The following is a 15,960-nucleotide window of genomic DNA, read 5'->3' as shown; positions in this document are numbered from 1 at the left end:
AGCAGCCTTACAGCTTGCTCCTGGATTTCCTGAAACTCTTTCTGTGGGATCCCTGAGCCTGTGGAGGAGGTCTGACTACCATGCTGGAGGGGCCACAAGTTTTAGCTGTCAGTCCCAGTTGAGCCCAGACACCCCACCAAGGCACCAGACACATAAGTGAAGCTGTCTTGGACTCTCCAGTGGAACAGCTCACCACAGCAGAACCCACAACCCTCAGCCACCATGTGGAACTGAAGAATCACCCGGCTGCACCCTGCCATGTCCCTGACACACAAAATCACGGGACATAAGAAAAATAATGCTGGTGAGATTTGGGGGCTGTTTGTTACACAAATCCATGACAAATGGATCTGTCTGTTTGGCTCACAGACACACCCCAAAGGCCCAGAACAATGCCTGGCCAATAGGAGGACCTTAACAAGTGTTTGTTGAATGAATAAGTGAGTGGGGTTCTAGGTTAAGATTTTATCAACACTGAAGAGATTTCTACGGATCAGAATTGAATGCTGGCGCAGTAGGAAGGGATCTGTGTCAGGCATGAGACTTCAAGTCCAAACACTGAGACCAGCATGCAGTATGACCCTCTTGGAACCTCAGTTTCCCCAACTGTAAAGCCAGGCTAACTCCACCTATGTCGTGGGCTGGATCTGAGGAGAATGTGAAGATGAGGTGGGTGGAGGGCTCAGCACAGGGCCAGCCCAGGAGATCCCCGAGAAGGCTCGCTACGTCTGAGTGAAGCTGTGCTGCCCCTGCCTGCCACCCACACCTCATATTTCGCTCAAGGCCCACAGAGATCTGCTCCCCCCTCTCCTGTTCAGCCATCATCGGGGGAAGCTCTTCCAGGAAGGAAGCTCACCCCCAGATCCCTGTCTGAGGCCAGGACAGCATCCCCTGGGGAGTCAACCAAGGCTGAGGAGAATCACAGTGGAGGTCCCTCTCAGACCTGACCCTGTGTCCATGGCCACCTTGGGCCAGTGCCCACCATGGCTGCCCCAGAAGGAGGGCCAGCTCTGAAGACCACCGCCCCCTCCCGCCCCGGCCTGGCTCACACCAAACCTCTTCTCCCAGGACAGAGGCCAGTGTGGCTTTCACTTCCTGCCACGGGTTCAGGGCCATGTCCTGACCCCATCACGGCAAGATGGGCCTGCACAGTGATAGAGGCCACAGCTCCAAACAGGGTTGAACAGGGTCTTGGGCAATGTCTTACAAAAGGCATAGCCAGAACCTGGCTTTTCTCACACTGCGCTCTGTTCTCCTCCTCTCAGCCGATCAATCTCTGACACTTCCTGGGCGGGGAGTGGGGATGAACTAAAAGCAGCAGCTCAAGGTCTGCAGCCCTTGCTCACTTCTTAAATATGGCAGCCGAGGCCACTGGCATTTCCTGGGACTGAAGCGTGTTCACTGAGCAGCGGAGGGAGAGGAGGTCGGGAAGAGAAGCTCCTGGCTTGTGTGTCCCCGAGACCAGCCTTGAAACCGTTAGTCTCTGGGACAAGCTCCAGAGCAAAGACTAAGAATGAATCCACAAATCCCGGTGCCTCAAGGGGTCTGAGTGACCGCTAAGAACGCTGGGCTTCCAAACCCAGATCTGTCCCTCTTTCTCCTCTCTTCCCGATTTCACTCCCTTCCTCTCTACTGCTACAACCACCCCTAAGACGCCTAGAATAAAAAGAGTATCTGCTAAGAACAGAGGTTTGGAAACTAGAGTCACTGGAGATCAAGTGTGGGCTCTCAAGTCTACTAGCCAGGAGATTAGAAAAATCCTTAGTCTCTCGCATCCCCATTTTGTAGATGGGGAGACTGAGGCTAATAAACACCACTCACCTAATGAGGGTTGTTGGGAGGATCAATGGGCTCATGCAGGCAAAGCAATTAGAGTGCCTGGCATAGTCCAAGTGCTAAATAAACGTTAGCTGAGGTGATTACTGCTCAGAAGCAATTTACTATGTGCTCACACTTCAGTCATCCCAACTACAGAATGGGTGTACAAGGTTTTTTCTGAATAGGGAAGAGGTTGGGCTCTGGTACCTGCTTCCTAAACAAGCATCAGATATGTGGAGGGTGAGTCCTGGAGGGCGTCTTGAGCATTTTCAAACTAACCAGTCCTTCCTCTTTTCTCAGGATAATCAGAACATTAATACACAGTGGAGTCTACTGAGAACTGGACCCAAAGCATTGAAGGAGACCCCAGAAAGGGTAATTGTTTGGGGGGCCATGGAACAGATTCTGGCCTGGGCAGGTGGGAAGGGTGACAAAGGGGGCCTGGGGGGACAGGACTGGACTGACTGCCTTTCCAACTCATAGGGTCAAGGGCCCAGGACAAAAACCCCAGACAGGGAGAAGAGAGAGGACATCAGTCACTCGGGTACAAAAACCTATAAAAAGCAAAGGAGTCAAAAGGGACAAGGTCGATGTCGTGTGTTGGCAGTCACCAGACACCAGGACTCTAAGCAGATTCTGGATATGATTCTATTTAAAATGCTCTCTGTGGCGGATCCTCAGTCATGGCTGCCAACAAACCCCACCTCCCCAGAACCAGAGCCTCCAGAGTCTCTGCCCACATGATGCTGGGCTTGGTCATGTGACTTGCTCTGGCCAATGAGACGATAGCAAACATAAAGCAGGAAGTGGCCTGAAAAGCATCCCTGTAATGCACTGCACTATCTAAGATGCTGAGGATGGGGGAACCAGTCATAGAGGGACTCTGCAACTTTTCTGGAAATCTCAAACTACTCCAAAGAAACACCTGTTAAAAAACATGTGCATTAGGGCATGTGCTCTTTTTTGGGAATCCAGCTGTCACGTGAAGCAGCTAACCTGCTAGAGACACACAGCCCAGCCAGAGCTGCAACAGAACAGCAAAGACTCTGGACGCTTCTTCCACCTGACCATAGATTATTTTCAGCTGGATCAAATCTGGAGTCTGAGAAGCTTTCAAGGGGGATCTGTCAACTGTGAAAAACAGTCGGTAGTATATTAGGAAGATGTTCCGTCTGTAAAGTTAAAACTCTCTGGAAGCTTCCACCAAATTCTAAGATGTACCAGGCTAAGCGTCTTCAACATCAGGGCTATGGGACAAAGGGGCAGCAGCCCCTAGGGCATTCAGGCTAGATGGCCTAAGAAACAGTGGAAGGTTCTATGTATGCCTTACTTATTGAGGAGGAGCACATAAATTCAACCCAGGGCGATAGACTGCCCAAAAGATGAACAAGGCTTTGATGCAAGGAATGAGACAAAGAGTGGAGTGCGGATGTGGGAAGGGAAACAGGAAACATTAAGTTGCTTTTCAAACCCACACAGCTCTGGAGACAAGGATGTGTGTGTAAAAAAGCAGGTGGGCAGAGCCATCCCAGCATCGGTAACACATCATTCTATTCAATAGCCACTCGGGCCACCTACCACCCCACTGCCTGCAGGACTGGTTACACTTGCAATGGCAGCCAAAGCATGGCCACACCTGCTAGGAACCTAAAGACACTGGTGTCCCCTGCTGCTCAAGGCCTAAGACATTGTCTGCACCCCAGAACTCTTCAAGCAGAATATCTGTGGCGTAGATTCTTATCTTCAGGCCTGGTTGGTCATTAAAAAATATATTATTCAACCAACTTGCATTGAGTATGTTGTGGGTTTCTGGGCAGGGCCTGGGTCCCACTTGCCTCTGAATTATCTGAGCCACAGGCACAGGTTCTATTGTGGGGAAGTTTTCATGAAACATTTGTTGAATGAGCAAATTAAATAATAAGGCTCAGTTCCTGCCAGGAGCTCAGTCTAGGACAGGCGACTCATTGTGAGGCAGGGAAAAGGCCCCAACAGGGCTTATTCCTTGTGCTAAAGAGAGGAAACTTGGGCATCGTTTCTTCTCTGCCGTGCTCACCAATCATCGACTTTGTTCAGATGGTGAGGCTGAATCTGTGCTGGGTACTGTGCCTGCAGGAGCCTGGCAAGTGGCAAACCGGGTAGGAAACAGATGCCCCTCCATGTGTGCTGAGTCCTGAGGGAGCTCAGCATCTAGGGCTGTGAAGTCCCGGGAGGAGGGGCCCTTATTAGTTTCCTCCTGCTGCTGTATCAAATAACTACAAATTCAGTAGCTTAAAAAGATACAAATTTAGTATCTTATAGTTCTGGAGGTCAGAAGTCTGAAATGGGTCTCAGAGGGCTAAAATCAAGGTGTGGGCAGGGCTACATTCCTTCTGGAGGCTTTAGGAGACAATCTGTCTTTTCCGGCTTCTGGAGGCCATGCACATTCCTTGGCTTGTGGACCCTTCCTCCACCTTGAACACCAGCAATGGTGGATTGGGTCCTCACGTTGAATCTCCAGTCTCTGTTCTTGGACTTTATCTCTGACTCTTCTGCCTCCTGTCTCACTCTGAAGGAGCCTTGGGATTACGCTGGGCCTACAGGATATTCCCTCCATTTTAAGGATGTCTGATGAACAACCTTAATTCTCCTTTGCCATGTAAACTACCATATTCACGTGCTCTAGAAATTAGGAGGCAGATGTCTTGGGGGTGAAGGGGTATGATCCTGCCAACCACAGGCCCTGGACCCATCGAGTGGAGATGGTCCAGAAAGATTCCTGGAGGGAGGAGAGCCTGAATCAGGACTTGGAGGAAGAGTGACCATCAGGAGGCTGGGGGAGAAGGAGAGCAAATGCAAAGACTCAGGGGAGAAAGAAGGGAGAGGATCCACAGGCACATCTAGGAACCACGCGTACATAACACGTGCATCCACGTGCTAGAAGGAGACGAGGCTGCAAAGGCAAGGAGAGGGCGGGAAAGGGACACAGGAACATCTTCAGCACCTCACTCCTCATACTGCCTCCTCCTGCTCAAAACCTCCATGTCCCTGAACTGCAGGGTACAGCCCTCGGGGTTTACCATGATCATCTCTCCCACCATCCCCCGAATGCAAAGCCTCCACCTTCCCACCCCCATACACAGGCTGGCCTTCTTGCCTTTGCTCAAGCTATCTCCCCTGCAGTAATGCCCTCTGTGCCTCTGCCAGTGTCACCTAAGGGCTCCAGAGCCACCCTGCTGAGGTCTGAAGCTGGCCCTAACCAGGTACTGCTGTGTAATCTTGGCACATTGACAACTCACCTCATACTCTTGTTGTGAGAATTAAAGGAGCTAAAGTGTGTGGCATATAAAAAGTGCTCAAAAATGCTAGTGAGCCATGGCCGCTGAGCCTGCGCGTCCGGAGCCTGTTCTCCGCAATGGGAGAGGCCACAACAGTGAGAGGCCCGCGTACCACAAAAAAAAAAAAAAACAAAAATGCTAGCTGTCACCACCGCTACCACCAACAATAACATTTCAGGGGGTCCAAGAGGAAAACTATTTTCATAATCACACTCTGACATTATTTGCCTGTTTTACTGTGTTCGTATTTGCAATGTTGGTGCAAAAGCAATGCTGGGTAAAATGCTGACATCTTAGCAGAAATCGTAACAGTGGCATCAAACTGTATTACTAGTCACTGAGTTCTTTACACAGTGCTCTCATAGTTGAAAGAAAGGGGGGGCAGTTTTACTTAAGAATAACCTTGATGAAGATGTAAAAAGAATTAATTCGATTAAAACTTGATCCCCAAGTACATATTTTTTAATAAAATGGGAAGTACACTTAAAGCTCTTTGGCTGCACACCCAAGTTCAGTGGCTGTCTCAAGGAAAATCATGTGTGCAACTGTTTGAGTTGCTAGCTAAACTAGCCACTTTTTCGTAGCTCACAATTTTGTACTTGAAAGAAGGACCAACGTACAAACTATAGTATCTGGCAAACTACTGAACTAAGTGAACACATGAAGTAAGTGAGCCTGTTACTTCTAGGAAAACAAATGACAGTATTTGTTGCCAGTGATAAAACTTGAACTTTTAAGCAAAAATCCAAATTTGGGCAAACTTGATCTGCCACTATGATTTTACCAGCTCCTCAAGACTTAAAGAATTTTCTAATGAGATGGGTGGTGATGTTAACAGATGCGGCTTATTGATGTTGGATATTGAAATATGCCAAGATTTGGAGGATGTGCATTGCTCAGTGAACCAATATGTTCCAAGTGATCAATGTTAGATTTCAAAAAATCATGTGTGGGTACAATAGCCATTCAAAGTACCAATTAGACCAATGGTTTTGTCCATCTTAACAGAGCACAAAACCTTCACTGGATAATTCCACACTCAGCAAACCTCTAAGGAACTACCATTTGGTGAGTTAGTATGAAGTCAAAGAAAAATATCCATAATTATCTAATAAGGCAATTAATACACTCTTCCCTCTTCCAGCTACACATCTGTGTGATGCTAGATTTTCAACCAAAACAATAAATCATAGTAGCCTGATTGAAAGAATAGTTAACGAGAACTCAGCAGTCTTCTACGAAGTCAGACATTAAAAAGTTTTTGCAAAATTGTGAAACAATGTTGCTCTTTTCCCTCAAATCTTTTTGTTTAGGAAAAGAGTCATTTTCATTTAAAAATAATGTTAACATGTAATGGATTTAGTACTGTCATTTTAAAATAAATTGAAGATTTAGACACGTTTTCTCGGAGAAATCAATTCAATTCTCGGAGAAATCAATGCAACGGAGGGGGCCTGGGGAAATCAAGACACCCCAGAGGGGTCCCACGGGCGACAAGCTCACCACAGGTGTAGGGCTGCAGTCATGCAGGGACTCTGGGGTAAGTTTACTCACGCGACGACACCATTCCTTATTAAACAATCATTCAGGGCTTCTGCCTTTAAACTCACGATGAGACCAAAATCCCAAACCAAACATTCCCAGACTCGTCCCCACAGAAACAAAGGAAACTTCTAAACCCCCATTCTCGCCAGACTTGATTCTTTTCGTTGCTTTGATGTTGGAACCATCCATGTTTGCGTGTTTGCTTGAGTTCCTAATCCTCTCACATGCCGAAGAATTCCAGTTTCAACCACCCCCAAACCAAAGACTGAGGGTGGGCAGGTGGGGACCGGCCAGAGTGGAAGTCTTTGGGGGCTCTGCGTTTTCCCACCGCAGGGACGCCAGTTATTAACAAGTGTCACCCGACATCTGCTGCGTACTTGGCTTGTGCGTTTATTCTCGTCCTTCTCATTAGGGGCATATAAATCCCTTTTCATGCCCCAGCCTCCTTCTGCCAACATCTGTCTGCAATTTACTCACCATGTGCTGTGGCTGGGGAGGAAGCATCTTATTTATGACTTTGTAGAATGCCAGGCAGGATGCTTGAGGTGCTTGCTACCTTGAACTTAGATGGGCTCAGCGGGTCTAAGGTCTGGGCTACCCCAAATGGGAATCGGGCGACCAACATCTCCAAACAGATCTGAGGAAGCCTGCCAAACCCTGTCTCATCAGATAATCACTAAGTATCTGTACTAACGGTACTTGGCACTGGGCCAAGCACTTTATACCTCATTTAATCCTCATGACAACCTGTGAAGTAGCTACTATTATTGGCCTCAATTATAAGAAAACTAGGTATTGTTATTGTTGCCTTCTGCAAAGGAACTGTGGTTCAGAGAGGTTAAGGAATTTGCCCCAGGTCACACAGCTAGTAAGTGACAGAGATGGGATGCATGCCCAGATCTGACGCCAGAGTCTGCTGTCCCCGTGACTGAGCTAGGATGGCCTCCTGTGTCTCTTGTCCAGGCCAATTTCACCCCTCGTGACCTCATCCAGAGGGGAGATGAGGTGTTTAGTGCAGTGGAAAAAGTTTCGGACTCTGCTGCTAATTAGCTCCGTCACCTTGGCCAAGTTACTTAACCTCCCTGAGCCTCATTCAGCTGTCTCCATCTGTGAAAGGGGTTAATACCTTCCAGCAGGAGTGGGGTGAATGGTAGGCCAAGTGCGTAGAACAGTGCTGGAACACAGTAGGTGCTCAATAAGGCTTTCCTTGAATGAATACTGACGAGTCTTTGTTGATGAGATTATTGTTCCTACAAAGCAGTCGCCTCTGGGGGATCTCTGGGTCCCTGAGCAAGGCCCTGAAGACCTTTGGGGATGGATAAGAAATCGTACAGCACAGAGTTGGGAAGAAATGCCTGCAGAGCTCTGTGCCCTGTGGGCTAAACAGAGGAGGGTGCACATCATGGTTACCGCCTTCACAGACACGACCTCATTTACTTCACTGTTACTGTCCCATCACTCAGATCAGAACACTGAGGTCTGGAGAGCCGTCTGCTCCAGGAGCTGGGCCGTCAGTGGGTAAATGAGCCTCTGCTCACTTCCTGCCCATACCCCTGGGCACAGGAACAGCAGAGAGAAGTATTCCTCCTCCTCCCAGGTCCAGAATGGGGGAATACAGGTAAGAATTCTTTCCCTGGCCCAGGACACAGAAGGCAGGTGACTCTGTCCTGGAATGAATACCGGCGAAGGAGGCTGAGACACCGTCTGGCTGCTTCCTGAGGCAGCCTCGACTGCAGGATCATGAAACCTGGCGAGACCAAAGGACATCAGCTCACACGGCCTGGACCCAGCAACACGTGCCCATGGGAGACTCCTGAGACTTGGATCTCCTTCCTGAGAAGGGTGGGGATGTCCCAAGGCCCCCGGGAAGCTGGGAGTGGAGGGAGCTTGTATAGATCTGCCTGGACCACAGGAGGGTTGCATAGAGAAAGCACGCGTGCCTGGCACAGTGACTTCTGATCACACGGCGTCAGCTGCACCGTGACACAGACCACCTGCCTGCTACGGCCTGAAGAGACCACCCAGAACCCTGTCCAGGTGGCCCCACTGGAAACAAAACCCCAACAGGAAAGTGTCTACCCAGCTTTAAGAGTAACATGTGTGGCTGGGAAGAACGCAGAGAGGGGCTGAAGCGCCCGGGTGAGGGCGCACCGGCGTCCCAGGCTTCCTGGGGGACGGGTGGTGGGGTGCTGGACAGACAGCTGGCTTAGCCAGTGTTCTGCTGCTCACTTCACACCTCTGGTCAGGGAAACCCACAAGGACAGAGCCGACTAACCATCCAGCACAATCCCCTCTCCCTCCCCGCCCAGTTGGCCTTGTAGCTGGGACGCGGATGCCCAGCATTCCCCGCGGCCACGCGCTTGCAGAAGGGAATCTCTGACCCTGAATTTTGGTTCTTCCCCTGGATCCTTCACAGGCCAAGGGGAGCAGAGATGCCCACCAGCCTGCAATGCCCCCTGGTATGGTTACAGAAGAGAGAGACAAACAGATTCTTTAAGCCACCCTGTTTTGGGGTGTTTGCTACAGCAGCCCGAAATCAACCGAAGGAATAAACCTGCTTTGGCCTCAGAAATGAAGTCCTCAGAGAGTATTTATCGTTCTAGTAAGTGGTAAGTGGAAAGGAGGTGCCAAGTGTTATTGCCCTTTTCCCCCCCCAAGGAGAATCAAAGACACTAAGCGGGGCTCAAGAGATCAAGGCAGACCCCGCCCAAGATATTTTCTCCCCCAACGTTTCACGTTGGAGGACTGGGAGTGGATGGCTTCCAACCTTTCCCAAATAACCTTGTGAGACACAGTGCGGGCAGGTGGCTCCCAGGAGCAATGGGTATGCCGGCTGCCCGTCGCCCAGGCCAGCTCTGAGGAAAGCAGCTGACACGTGGGCCCACTGGTTTCCTGTCTCCTAAAGCAGTTTCTCTCCTAATTCCGCCCCCCTCCCCCCGCCCGCCCAGGGCTGGATGCTGCGCTCCTTAGAGGGGGGCTCCTGCAGAGCAAGCGACGAGTGAAGAGGCCTGAGCCCTCCCCTGGGGAGCCCACCGCTCGGTGAGCCTGAGTGAAGTGGGGGAGGGATGTGTCCTCCAGCACAAAACCCAGCACCCCCGCACTGTCCTGTGAGGGGCGGCACCACAGGACCCTGAGAGCTCTGAGTAAGGGGCGACCCAGCTGCTGGGTCAGCATCCTCGTTCAGCAAAGATAACTACCTGCCATTCACACACCTCTCAGAAGGAGGCGCCCCATGACCGGCAGTGATGGAGAACATGAGGCGGTCACACTGCAGGAGGGAATGACATCTGTACCCGACCCAGCAAGACGCAGGATTCCACCCGAAAAGGAAGGGGCAGCCTGGGCTGGGGGCTGGGCGCCGGGAGGCTCCTGGGGCCACATCGCTGCCCCTGCACAGACAGGACCCTGGCTCCTGGTGTCCTTGTGGCCCCAGCTGAGGCCCAGGCGGGGGAGGGGAGGGGAGCTGTTGCCCACTTGTCACTCACCCTGCAATGCTTCTTTGGCTCTGGCTAGCTCCTGCCCCTTCTGGGCCAGCTGGACCCTGAGCTCGGTGGCCGCGAGGACCTCGGAGGACTTGCCGCCCTGCGACTCCTCCAGGTCCTTCATCAGCATCTCCTTCATCTGCCGGAGAAGGTGGACTTCCTCCTGGAGCCGGGACACTTCCTCCCGCAGCAGTGCTAGGGGAGAAGGGTACACGGTTAGAGCGGGGGACAGTGGCTCCCGCTCGCTCACTTTTCTGGGGACAGTTTGAAGGTGCTTTGGCTTTGCCTGTTTGCTCTGCATTCAGGGCCTGTCCTACTATGTGTAGGAAAACCCCCGGACGACCTTATTGCAAGGAGGCCCCGCCCCAGTCCTGGGCCCCGCCCACAGTCTGCAGAGCACGGCTGGTGGGACTCCCTGCCTCCCACCACACTCTCTAGGGCTCTCAGGGGTCAGCACTGCAGAGTCTCAAGCCAACAGCACTCCCAGTTAACGCTTTACGTGCTTTACCTTGTTTACCAAAACCTCCGGAGGCAGGATGCTTCACCCCCATCTCACAGACTAGAAAGTCAAGGCTCAGAGAGATTAAGAAACTCCACGAGGGCATAAAGTGAGTAGGTGGCAGAGGTGGGATGTGAACCCAGACCTGGTCGACTCCAGGCACAGTCAACGCGACAGTATTACTCAGGGCAGGGCACACCCAGGCCAAGATGCTCACCTCACTCAGAGACCGATTAAAAGAGCTTCTGACGTAGAGAATGGACTTGAGGACACAGGGACGGGGAAGGGTAAGCTGGAACGAAGTGAGAGAGTGCCATGGACATATGTACACTCCCAAACGTAAAATAGATAGTTAGTGGGAAGCAGCCACGTAGCACACAAGGAGATCAGCTCGGTGCTTTGTGACCACCTAGAGGGGTGGGATAGGGAGGGTGGGAGGGAGGGAGATGCAAGAGGGAAGAGATATGGGAACTTATGTATATGTATAACTGATTCACTTTGTTATAAAGCAGAAACTAACACACCATTGTAAAGCAATTATGCTCCAATAAAGATGTTAAAAAAAAAAAAAAAAAAAAAAGAGGTTCTGAGATGCTCATGGAAGCAGGCCCCGGAGCGGCTGGCCTTGGCCCGCACCACTAAGCTCACGCATCGCTCTCTCCCTTTTCCCCACCCTCCTGCACGCTGGTCCCTCTCTGTGCGACAGGCCAAGCTCTTTCCAGCCTCAGGGCCTTGGCCCCTGCAGGGCCCTCCACCTGCGACACCCTTTTCCCTGTTCTTCCAGTGACACAGCCTCCCCCCGACGCCACCCTGTCCCATGCTCCCACGGCAGCAGGGGATACAGTCCTCGCCTGTGAGGGTCAGAGGGCATGGCTGTGGCACGGCTTTCGAAGCCCCGGGTCTGCGGTCTGGCTCCCTCGCTGACCAGGAGCGTGCTCACGATCAAGTCCCTTCCCCTCTAAGCCTCACATGCCCCTTCTATAAAATGGGTCTAACCCTCATGGGGTTGAGACACAGGAGGAAGCCTGGTCCAGGGCATGTGCTCAGGGTATACGGCAAGTGTTCAGTGCCGGTGACACGGGGGCTGCGTCTCCCCAGGCGCCTGACCCTCTTAGCGGCGCCCGGCGTTCTCTAAGGTGCTACCACCTGCACCCCTTGGGGAGCCTGGACATGAAGGCAGAGCCAGGTCTGGGGTGGGGGGCAGGCCTCGGGGACCCGGGGTCCCTCCACCCCCAGAAGCCTGGGGAAGGGCGGCCCTGGCTCCAGCCCCTGTTCCCTGGTCTACTTCAACCGCCTCCTCTGAGGCCACCTGGGCCCAGCTGCCACCCACCCAAGGGGAGGCCGCCCTGCCCTCCCAGCTCCCTGACCCCCACCCAAGCTCCCCACAAAAGCCTGAAACGCAGGGCGTCCCACCTCACTCCCTGGCTTCCCGCCCCATCAGCCCATCTGAGGCCTCCCTCAGGCCACCTGTGGGGGGACTTTCAGCTCTGGAAGCTGCTAGACTTGTCCCGCCTCAGGGCCGCTGGAAGAGCTTCCTTCCTTCTTCACAGGTTCCTCCCTGTCGGGCAGTCTCAGCCCCACTGTCACCTCAAGAGCCCTACAGAGGCCCTCACCTGTGGTCCACTTCTGACAGCAGTTTGGACAACGCACCCCAAACCCCTCATTAATGGGGGAGGCCCACCCGTGCGTTACCGTGTGCGTGCCCAGTGGGCACAGCTCCCCGAGAGCAGGCCTGGTAGCTCTGCTCTAGCTCATTCGCTGAGGGGTCTCAAGTGCCCTGAATACTATATGATGACACACGACAATCGAATGATCTCCTCCAGCCATCCGTCCACCCAGCAAGAGTTCATGGGCACCTGCCCCAAGCCAGTTGCTGCTGAAGGCACTGCAGACCCCTGGGTGAAGGTCACAGACAGGCCCCACCCTCAGGCTGGTGCTCCCAAACCCCACAGAGAACACGGACTGAAGAAACCCAAATCTGCACCCCGGGGAGGCAGGCTGTCTGCAAGGGACCTCCTGGTTGCTCTGACATGGACAGACTCAAGTGCAGGCTGGGAACTGTCCAAGTCTCTTAGCAAAACTGCAAAGTAGGAGGTTTGCATTGGGGGCCCCTCCCCTGCCCTCATTCCAGACAAACATTCGCAGGTCCCCTAGAAGGCAGGCCTGGCGCAGGGTGTTCAAAAAGAAGGGAACACCCTTGGCCTCGAGAAGTCTCCAGCAAGTAGAAGTAGCACACACAAGTAAGCATAATACAAAGCAGGTGTGGCATGTGCTTGGAGCACAAGAACATTTGTAATGGGCCTCGGAAGATGGCAGGGCAGTGAGCAGCGGGGACAGTACGAGCAAAGGCAAGAAGGCTGGAAAGGCCCCTGGCTTTCTAGTGACCAGTACCAGTGACCAGTACCAGGTGAGGAAGAGCAGGGAAGCCAGGAGAGGTACGACAGGGTCAGATCATAAAAGGTCTTAACCTCGTCCACCACTCTGTGCCCCCAGCCCTGGCTCTCCATCTCTGGCAGTACTTCAGACTCTGGAATTTTCATTCTTGCTCCCTGCCACAGACTGAATGTTTGTGTCCCCATAAAATTCATATGTTGAAACCTAGTGCCCCATGAGATGATGGTACCTGGAGGTGAGGCCTTTGGGAGGTGACTAGGTCATGAGAATGGAGCAAAAGACACAGCAAAAAGACAGCTGCCTATTAACCAAGAAGAGGGTCCTCACCAGACACGGAATCTGCCAGCGCCTGGCTCTTGGACTTCCAGTCTTCAGAATTTTTTTTTTTTTTTTTTTTTTTTTTTTTTGCTGTACGCGGGCCTCTCACTGCTGTGGCCTCTCCCGTTGCGGAGCACAGGCTCCGGACACACAGGCTCCGCGGCCATGGCTCGCGGGCCCAGCCGCTCCGCGGCATGTGGGATCTTCCGGGATCGGGGCACGAACCCGTGTCCCCTGCATCGGCAGGCGGACTCTCAACCACTGCGCCACCAGGGAAGCCCTTCAGAATTTTAAGAAACAAATTTCTGTTGTTTATAAGCCACTGGCTATTTTTGTTCTAGCAACCCCAAACGGACTAAGACACCCTCCTTCATCAATTCTCCCCAGTCACCCATCCTGCCCGGGCCTGTCCCCACTCAACTGTCACCAAACGGTTATTTCACAATAAGGTGTGAGTGACTGCTAAGCATCCCCATTTATATTTACATTGCCAGGCAAGTGGAAGCCAGGGCTGTTTGATTTTTTAGGGGCATGACTTCTGGGCTTGCTTAAACTGCCCAGAGGAAGCCACTGAGGTTGTTTGCTGTCTATGCAAACGGCAGAGGATTCCAAGAGACCTGGCTTCGAATCCAGTCCTGGCCAGGGCCTTGTTGTGACCCTGAGCAAGCCCCATGATTTTTCCGGCTCTCAGTTGCCACGTACACTGCTTGGGGACAATGTCACCCACCCATTTAGGGTTGCCAGATTTAGCAAAATAAAACAAAGTGAAGCAAAACTAACCCCAAAAGCCCAGGTGCACAGTTAAATTTGAATCTCAGATAGACAACAAATAATTTAGTATAAGCATGTCTTAAATATTGCATGGGACATACTTATGCTAAAAATTGATTTGTTGTTTATATGAAATTCAAATGTAACTGGACATGCTGTGTTTTATCCAGCAACCCTACTTCCATTGCAATGAAACGGGCCATCACGAGAAAGGGCTGTGCTACTAAATTATCTCACAGGAGGAAGGAGGTTAAGGCACAGAACAGCCTGGCACAGCCTTCTCTGCCCCTTGCTCTTGGACGAGAGCAAGACGAGGCTGGGTGCCCCTATCCTGAGCTAACAGTGGCAAAGGCAAATTTTTCCCGCTCTCACGTTGCTAACAGGTGTACCTGACACCTAGGCCCCGCCCCTTGAGTCAGGCTCTGAAGAAGCAGGAGGGCGGGCTACCAAGTACAGCTCCTGCAGGAACCAAGTCTTAGGAGACCAGGCTGGAAAAACAACTCCACAGAAAGAGAAAGCCTTGTCCAAGCTTATTAACTGCACCTGCCCTGGCTGGACTAGATCTTGCACAGCCTGGACCCTTCCAGGGGCAGAGAGGGGTGACAGCCCTGGGACTGCAATCACAGAGAGTCTCACAAGACTGAAGCCCATTTACAGGCTTCAGGACCATTCATAGGCACTTCCCCTCCCTGGGCCTCAGTGGCCTCACCTGTGAAATGGGAGTGATGGGAATGAGACACACAGGTAATACACTTAAACGTGCTAAGCACGATGAGTGCTGTGTGTGCCCTCGTGCCCTCAACTCCTCTTCCCCTCACAGAGGGGAGCGACCACATTCCTCAGAAGCAATGAAGAAGTGAGAGTTGGAAGACTTGGCTTGCTGTCTCAGAGGGATTGCTACCTCGCTGTGTGACCTTGGGCAAGTCACTGTCCCTCTCTGGGCCTTCATAATATCAGTGCCCTTAGAGGGATGCACTCTCCAGGAATCTAGATGAATGCTACCGATTATGCATTTCTCCCCTTGGCGGGACAGGGTCCCTGCTCTGGTCCACAGCGGCACTGCTCAGTGAGGCAGCCACCAGGCACACGTGGCTACTTAAGTGTAAATTAGTCACAACAAACAACTCAGTTCCTCAGGCACACCCGTCACAGGTCAAAAGCACAGAAACCACCCCGTCGGGGCACAGAGCTCCTGGTCAGTGCTCGTCCAGGGGCACGAAGTGGGGAAGGGAAAAAGCGGGGTTTGTGAAGCACCTGGTGCAGCGCGGGCCACAGACACATGGACAGGAGGGAGCCTTGTGCCAAAGGCAGGAGAGCTGCTGGGGAAGGAGCCATGTTCCTGGAGAAACCGCACTGGCCCCGGCCCAGGGACACAAAAGGGAAAGATCAATTGCATACCTTTCTGCCGACGCTGGGCAACCACAGACCTTAGGGCAGGGGACTGGTGGCGGTAAAAGGGCCTGGTGCCAAAGAAGCCACAGACCCAGCAGAGCTCTAGGCCATGGAAGCCGGAAGTAAGCATTGCCTGGGAGACAGCGGCTCTCCCACCCCCAGGGAAGCCAGCAGTTACCAATGATGCAGTTACCAATGATGGGGGAAGCAGGCAGGCCACACAGTGGAAGCCCCCAGAGGTCTCTTCCCAAGGGCAAGGGGGTGGGCATACCTACTCAGGTGACAGAGGGAGCTGGGGAGAGCCTGCCCCTGCCCCTCTGTGGCACATCTCCTTTTGTTTGTAAGAGCAGCAAGTGCTCACCATTCTAAAAACGCCATTTCCTGGCCTCCCTTGCAGCTAGAATTGTCTGTGTGACCCAGTTCTGGC

General features: G+C 52.4%; 1 protein-coding gene across 2 annotated transcripts in view; it reads right to left on the bottom strand.

Annotated features, from left to right (window-relative positions):
- Positions 1 to 15,960, bottom strand: part of KAZN (kazrin, periplakin interacting protein) — a 469,682-nt gene that overhangs the window by 115,953 nt on the left and 337,769 nt on the right. For both annotated transcript variants that reach the window (XM_060079952.1, XM_060079962.1), the window contains exon 2: positions 10,163 to 10,354. In XM_060079952.1, coding sequence (XP_059935935.1) covers positions 10,163 to 10,354 — 192 coding nt within the window. The remainder of the gene's footprint in view (positions 1 to 10,162; positions 10,355 to 15,960) is intronic.

This window comes from Mesoplodon densirostris, chromosome 2, assembly GCF_025265405.1.
Source record: "Mesoplodon densirostris isolate mMesDen1 chromosome 2, mMesDen1 primary haplotype, whole genome shotgun sequence".
Taxonomy (NCBI): Eukaryota; Metazoa; Chordata; class Mammalia; order Artiodactyla; family Ziphiidae; genus Mesoplodon; species Mesoplodon densirostris.
This window is presented reverse-complemented; position numbering and strand designations above follow the sequence as displayed.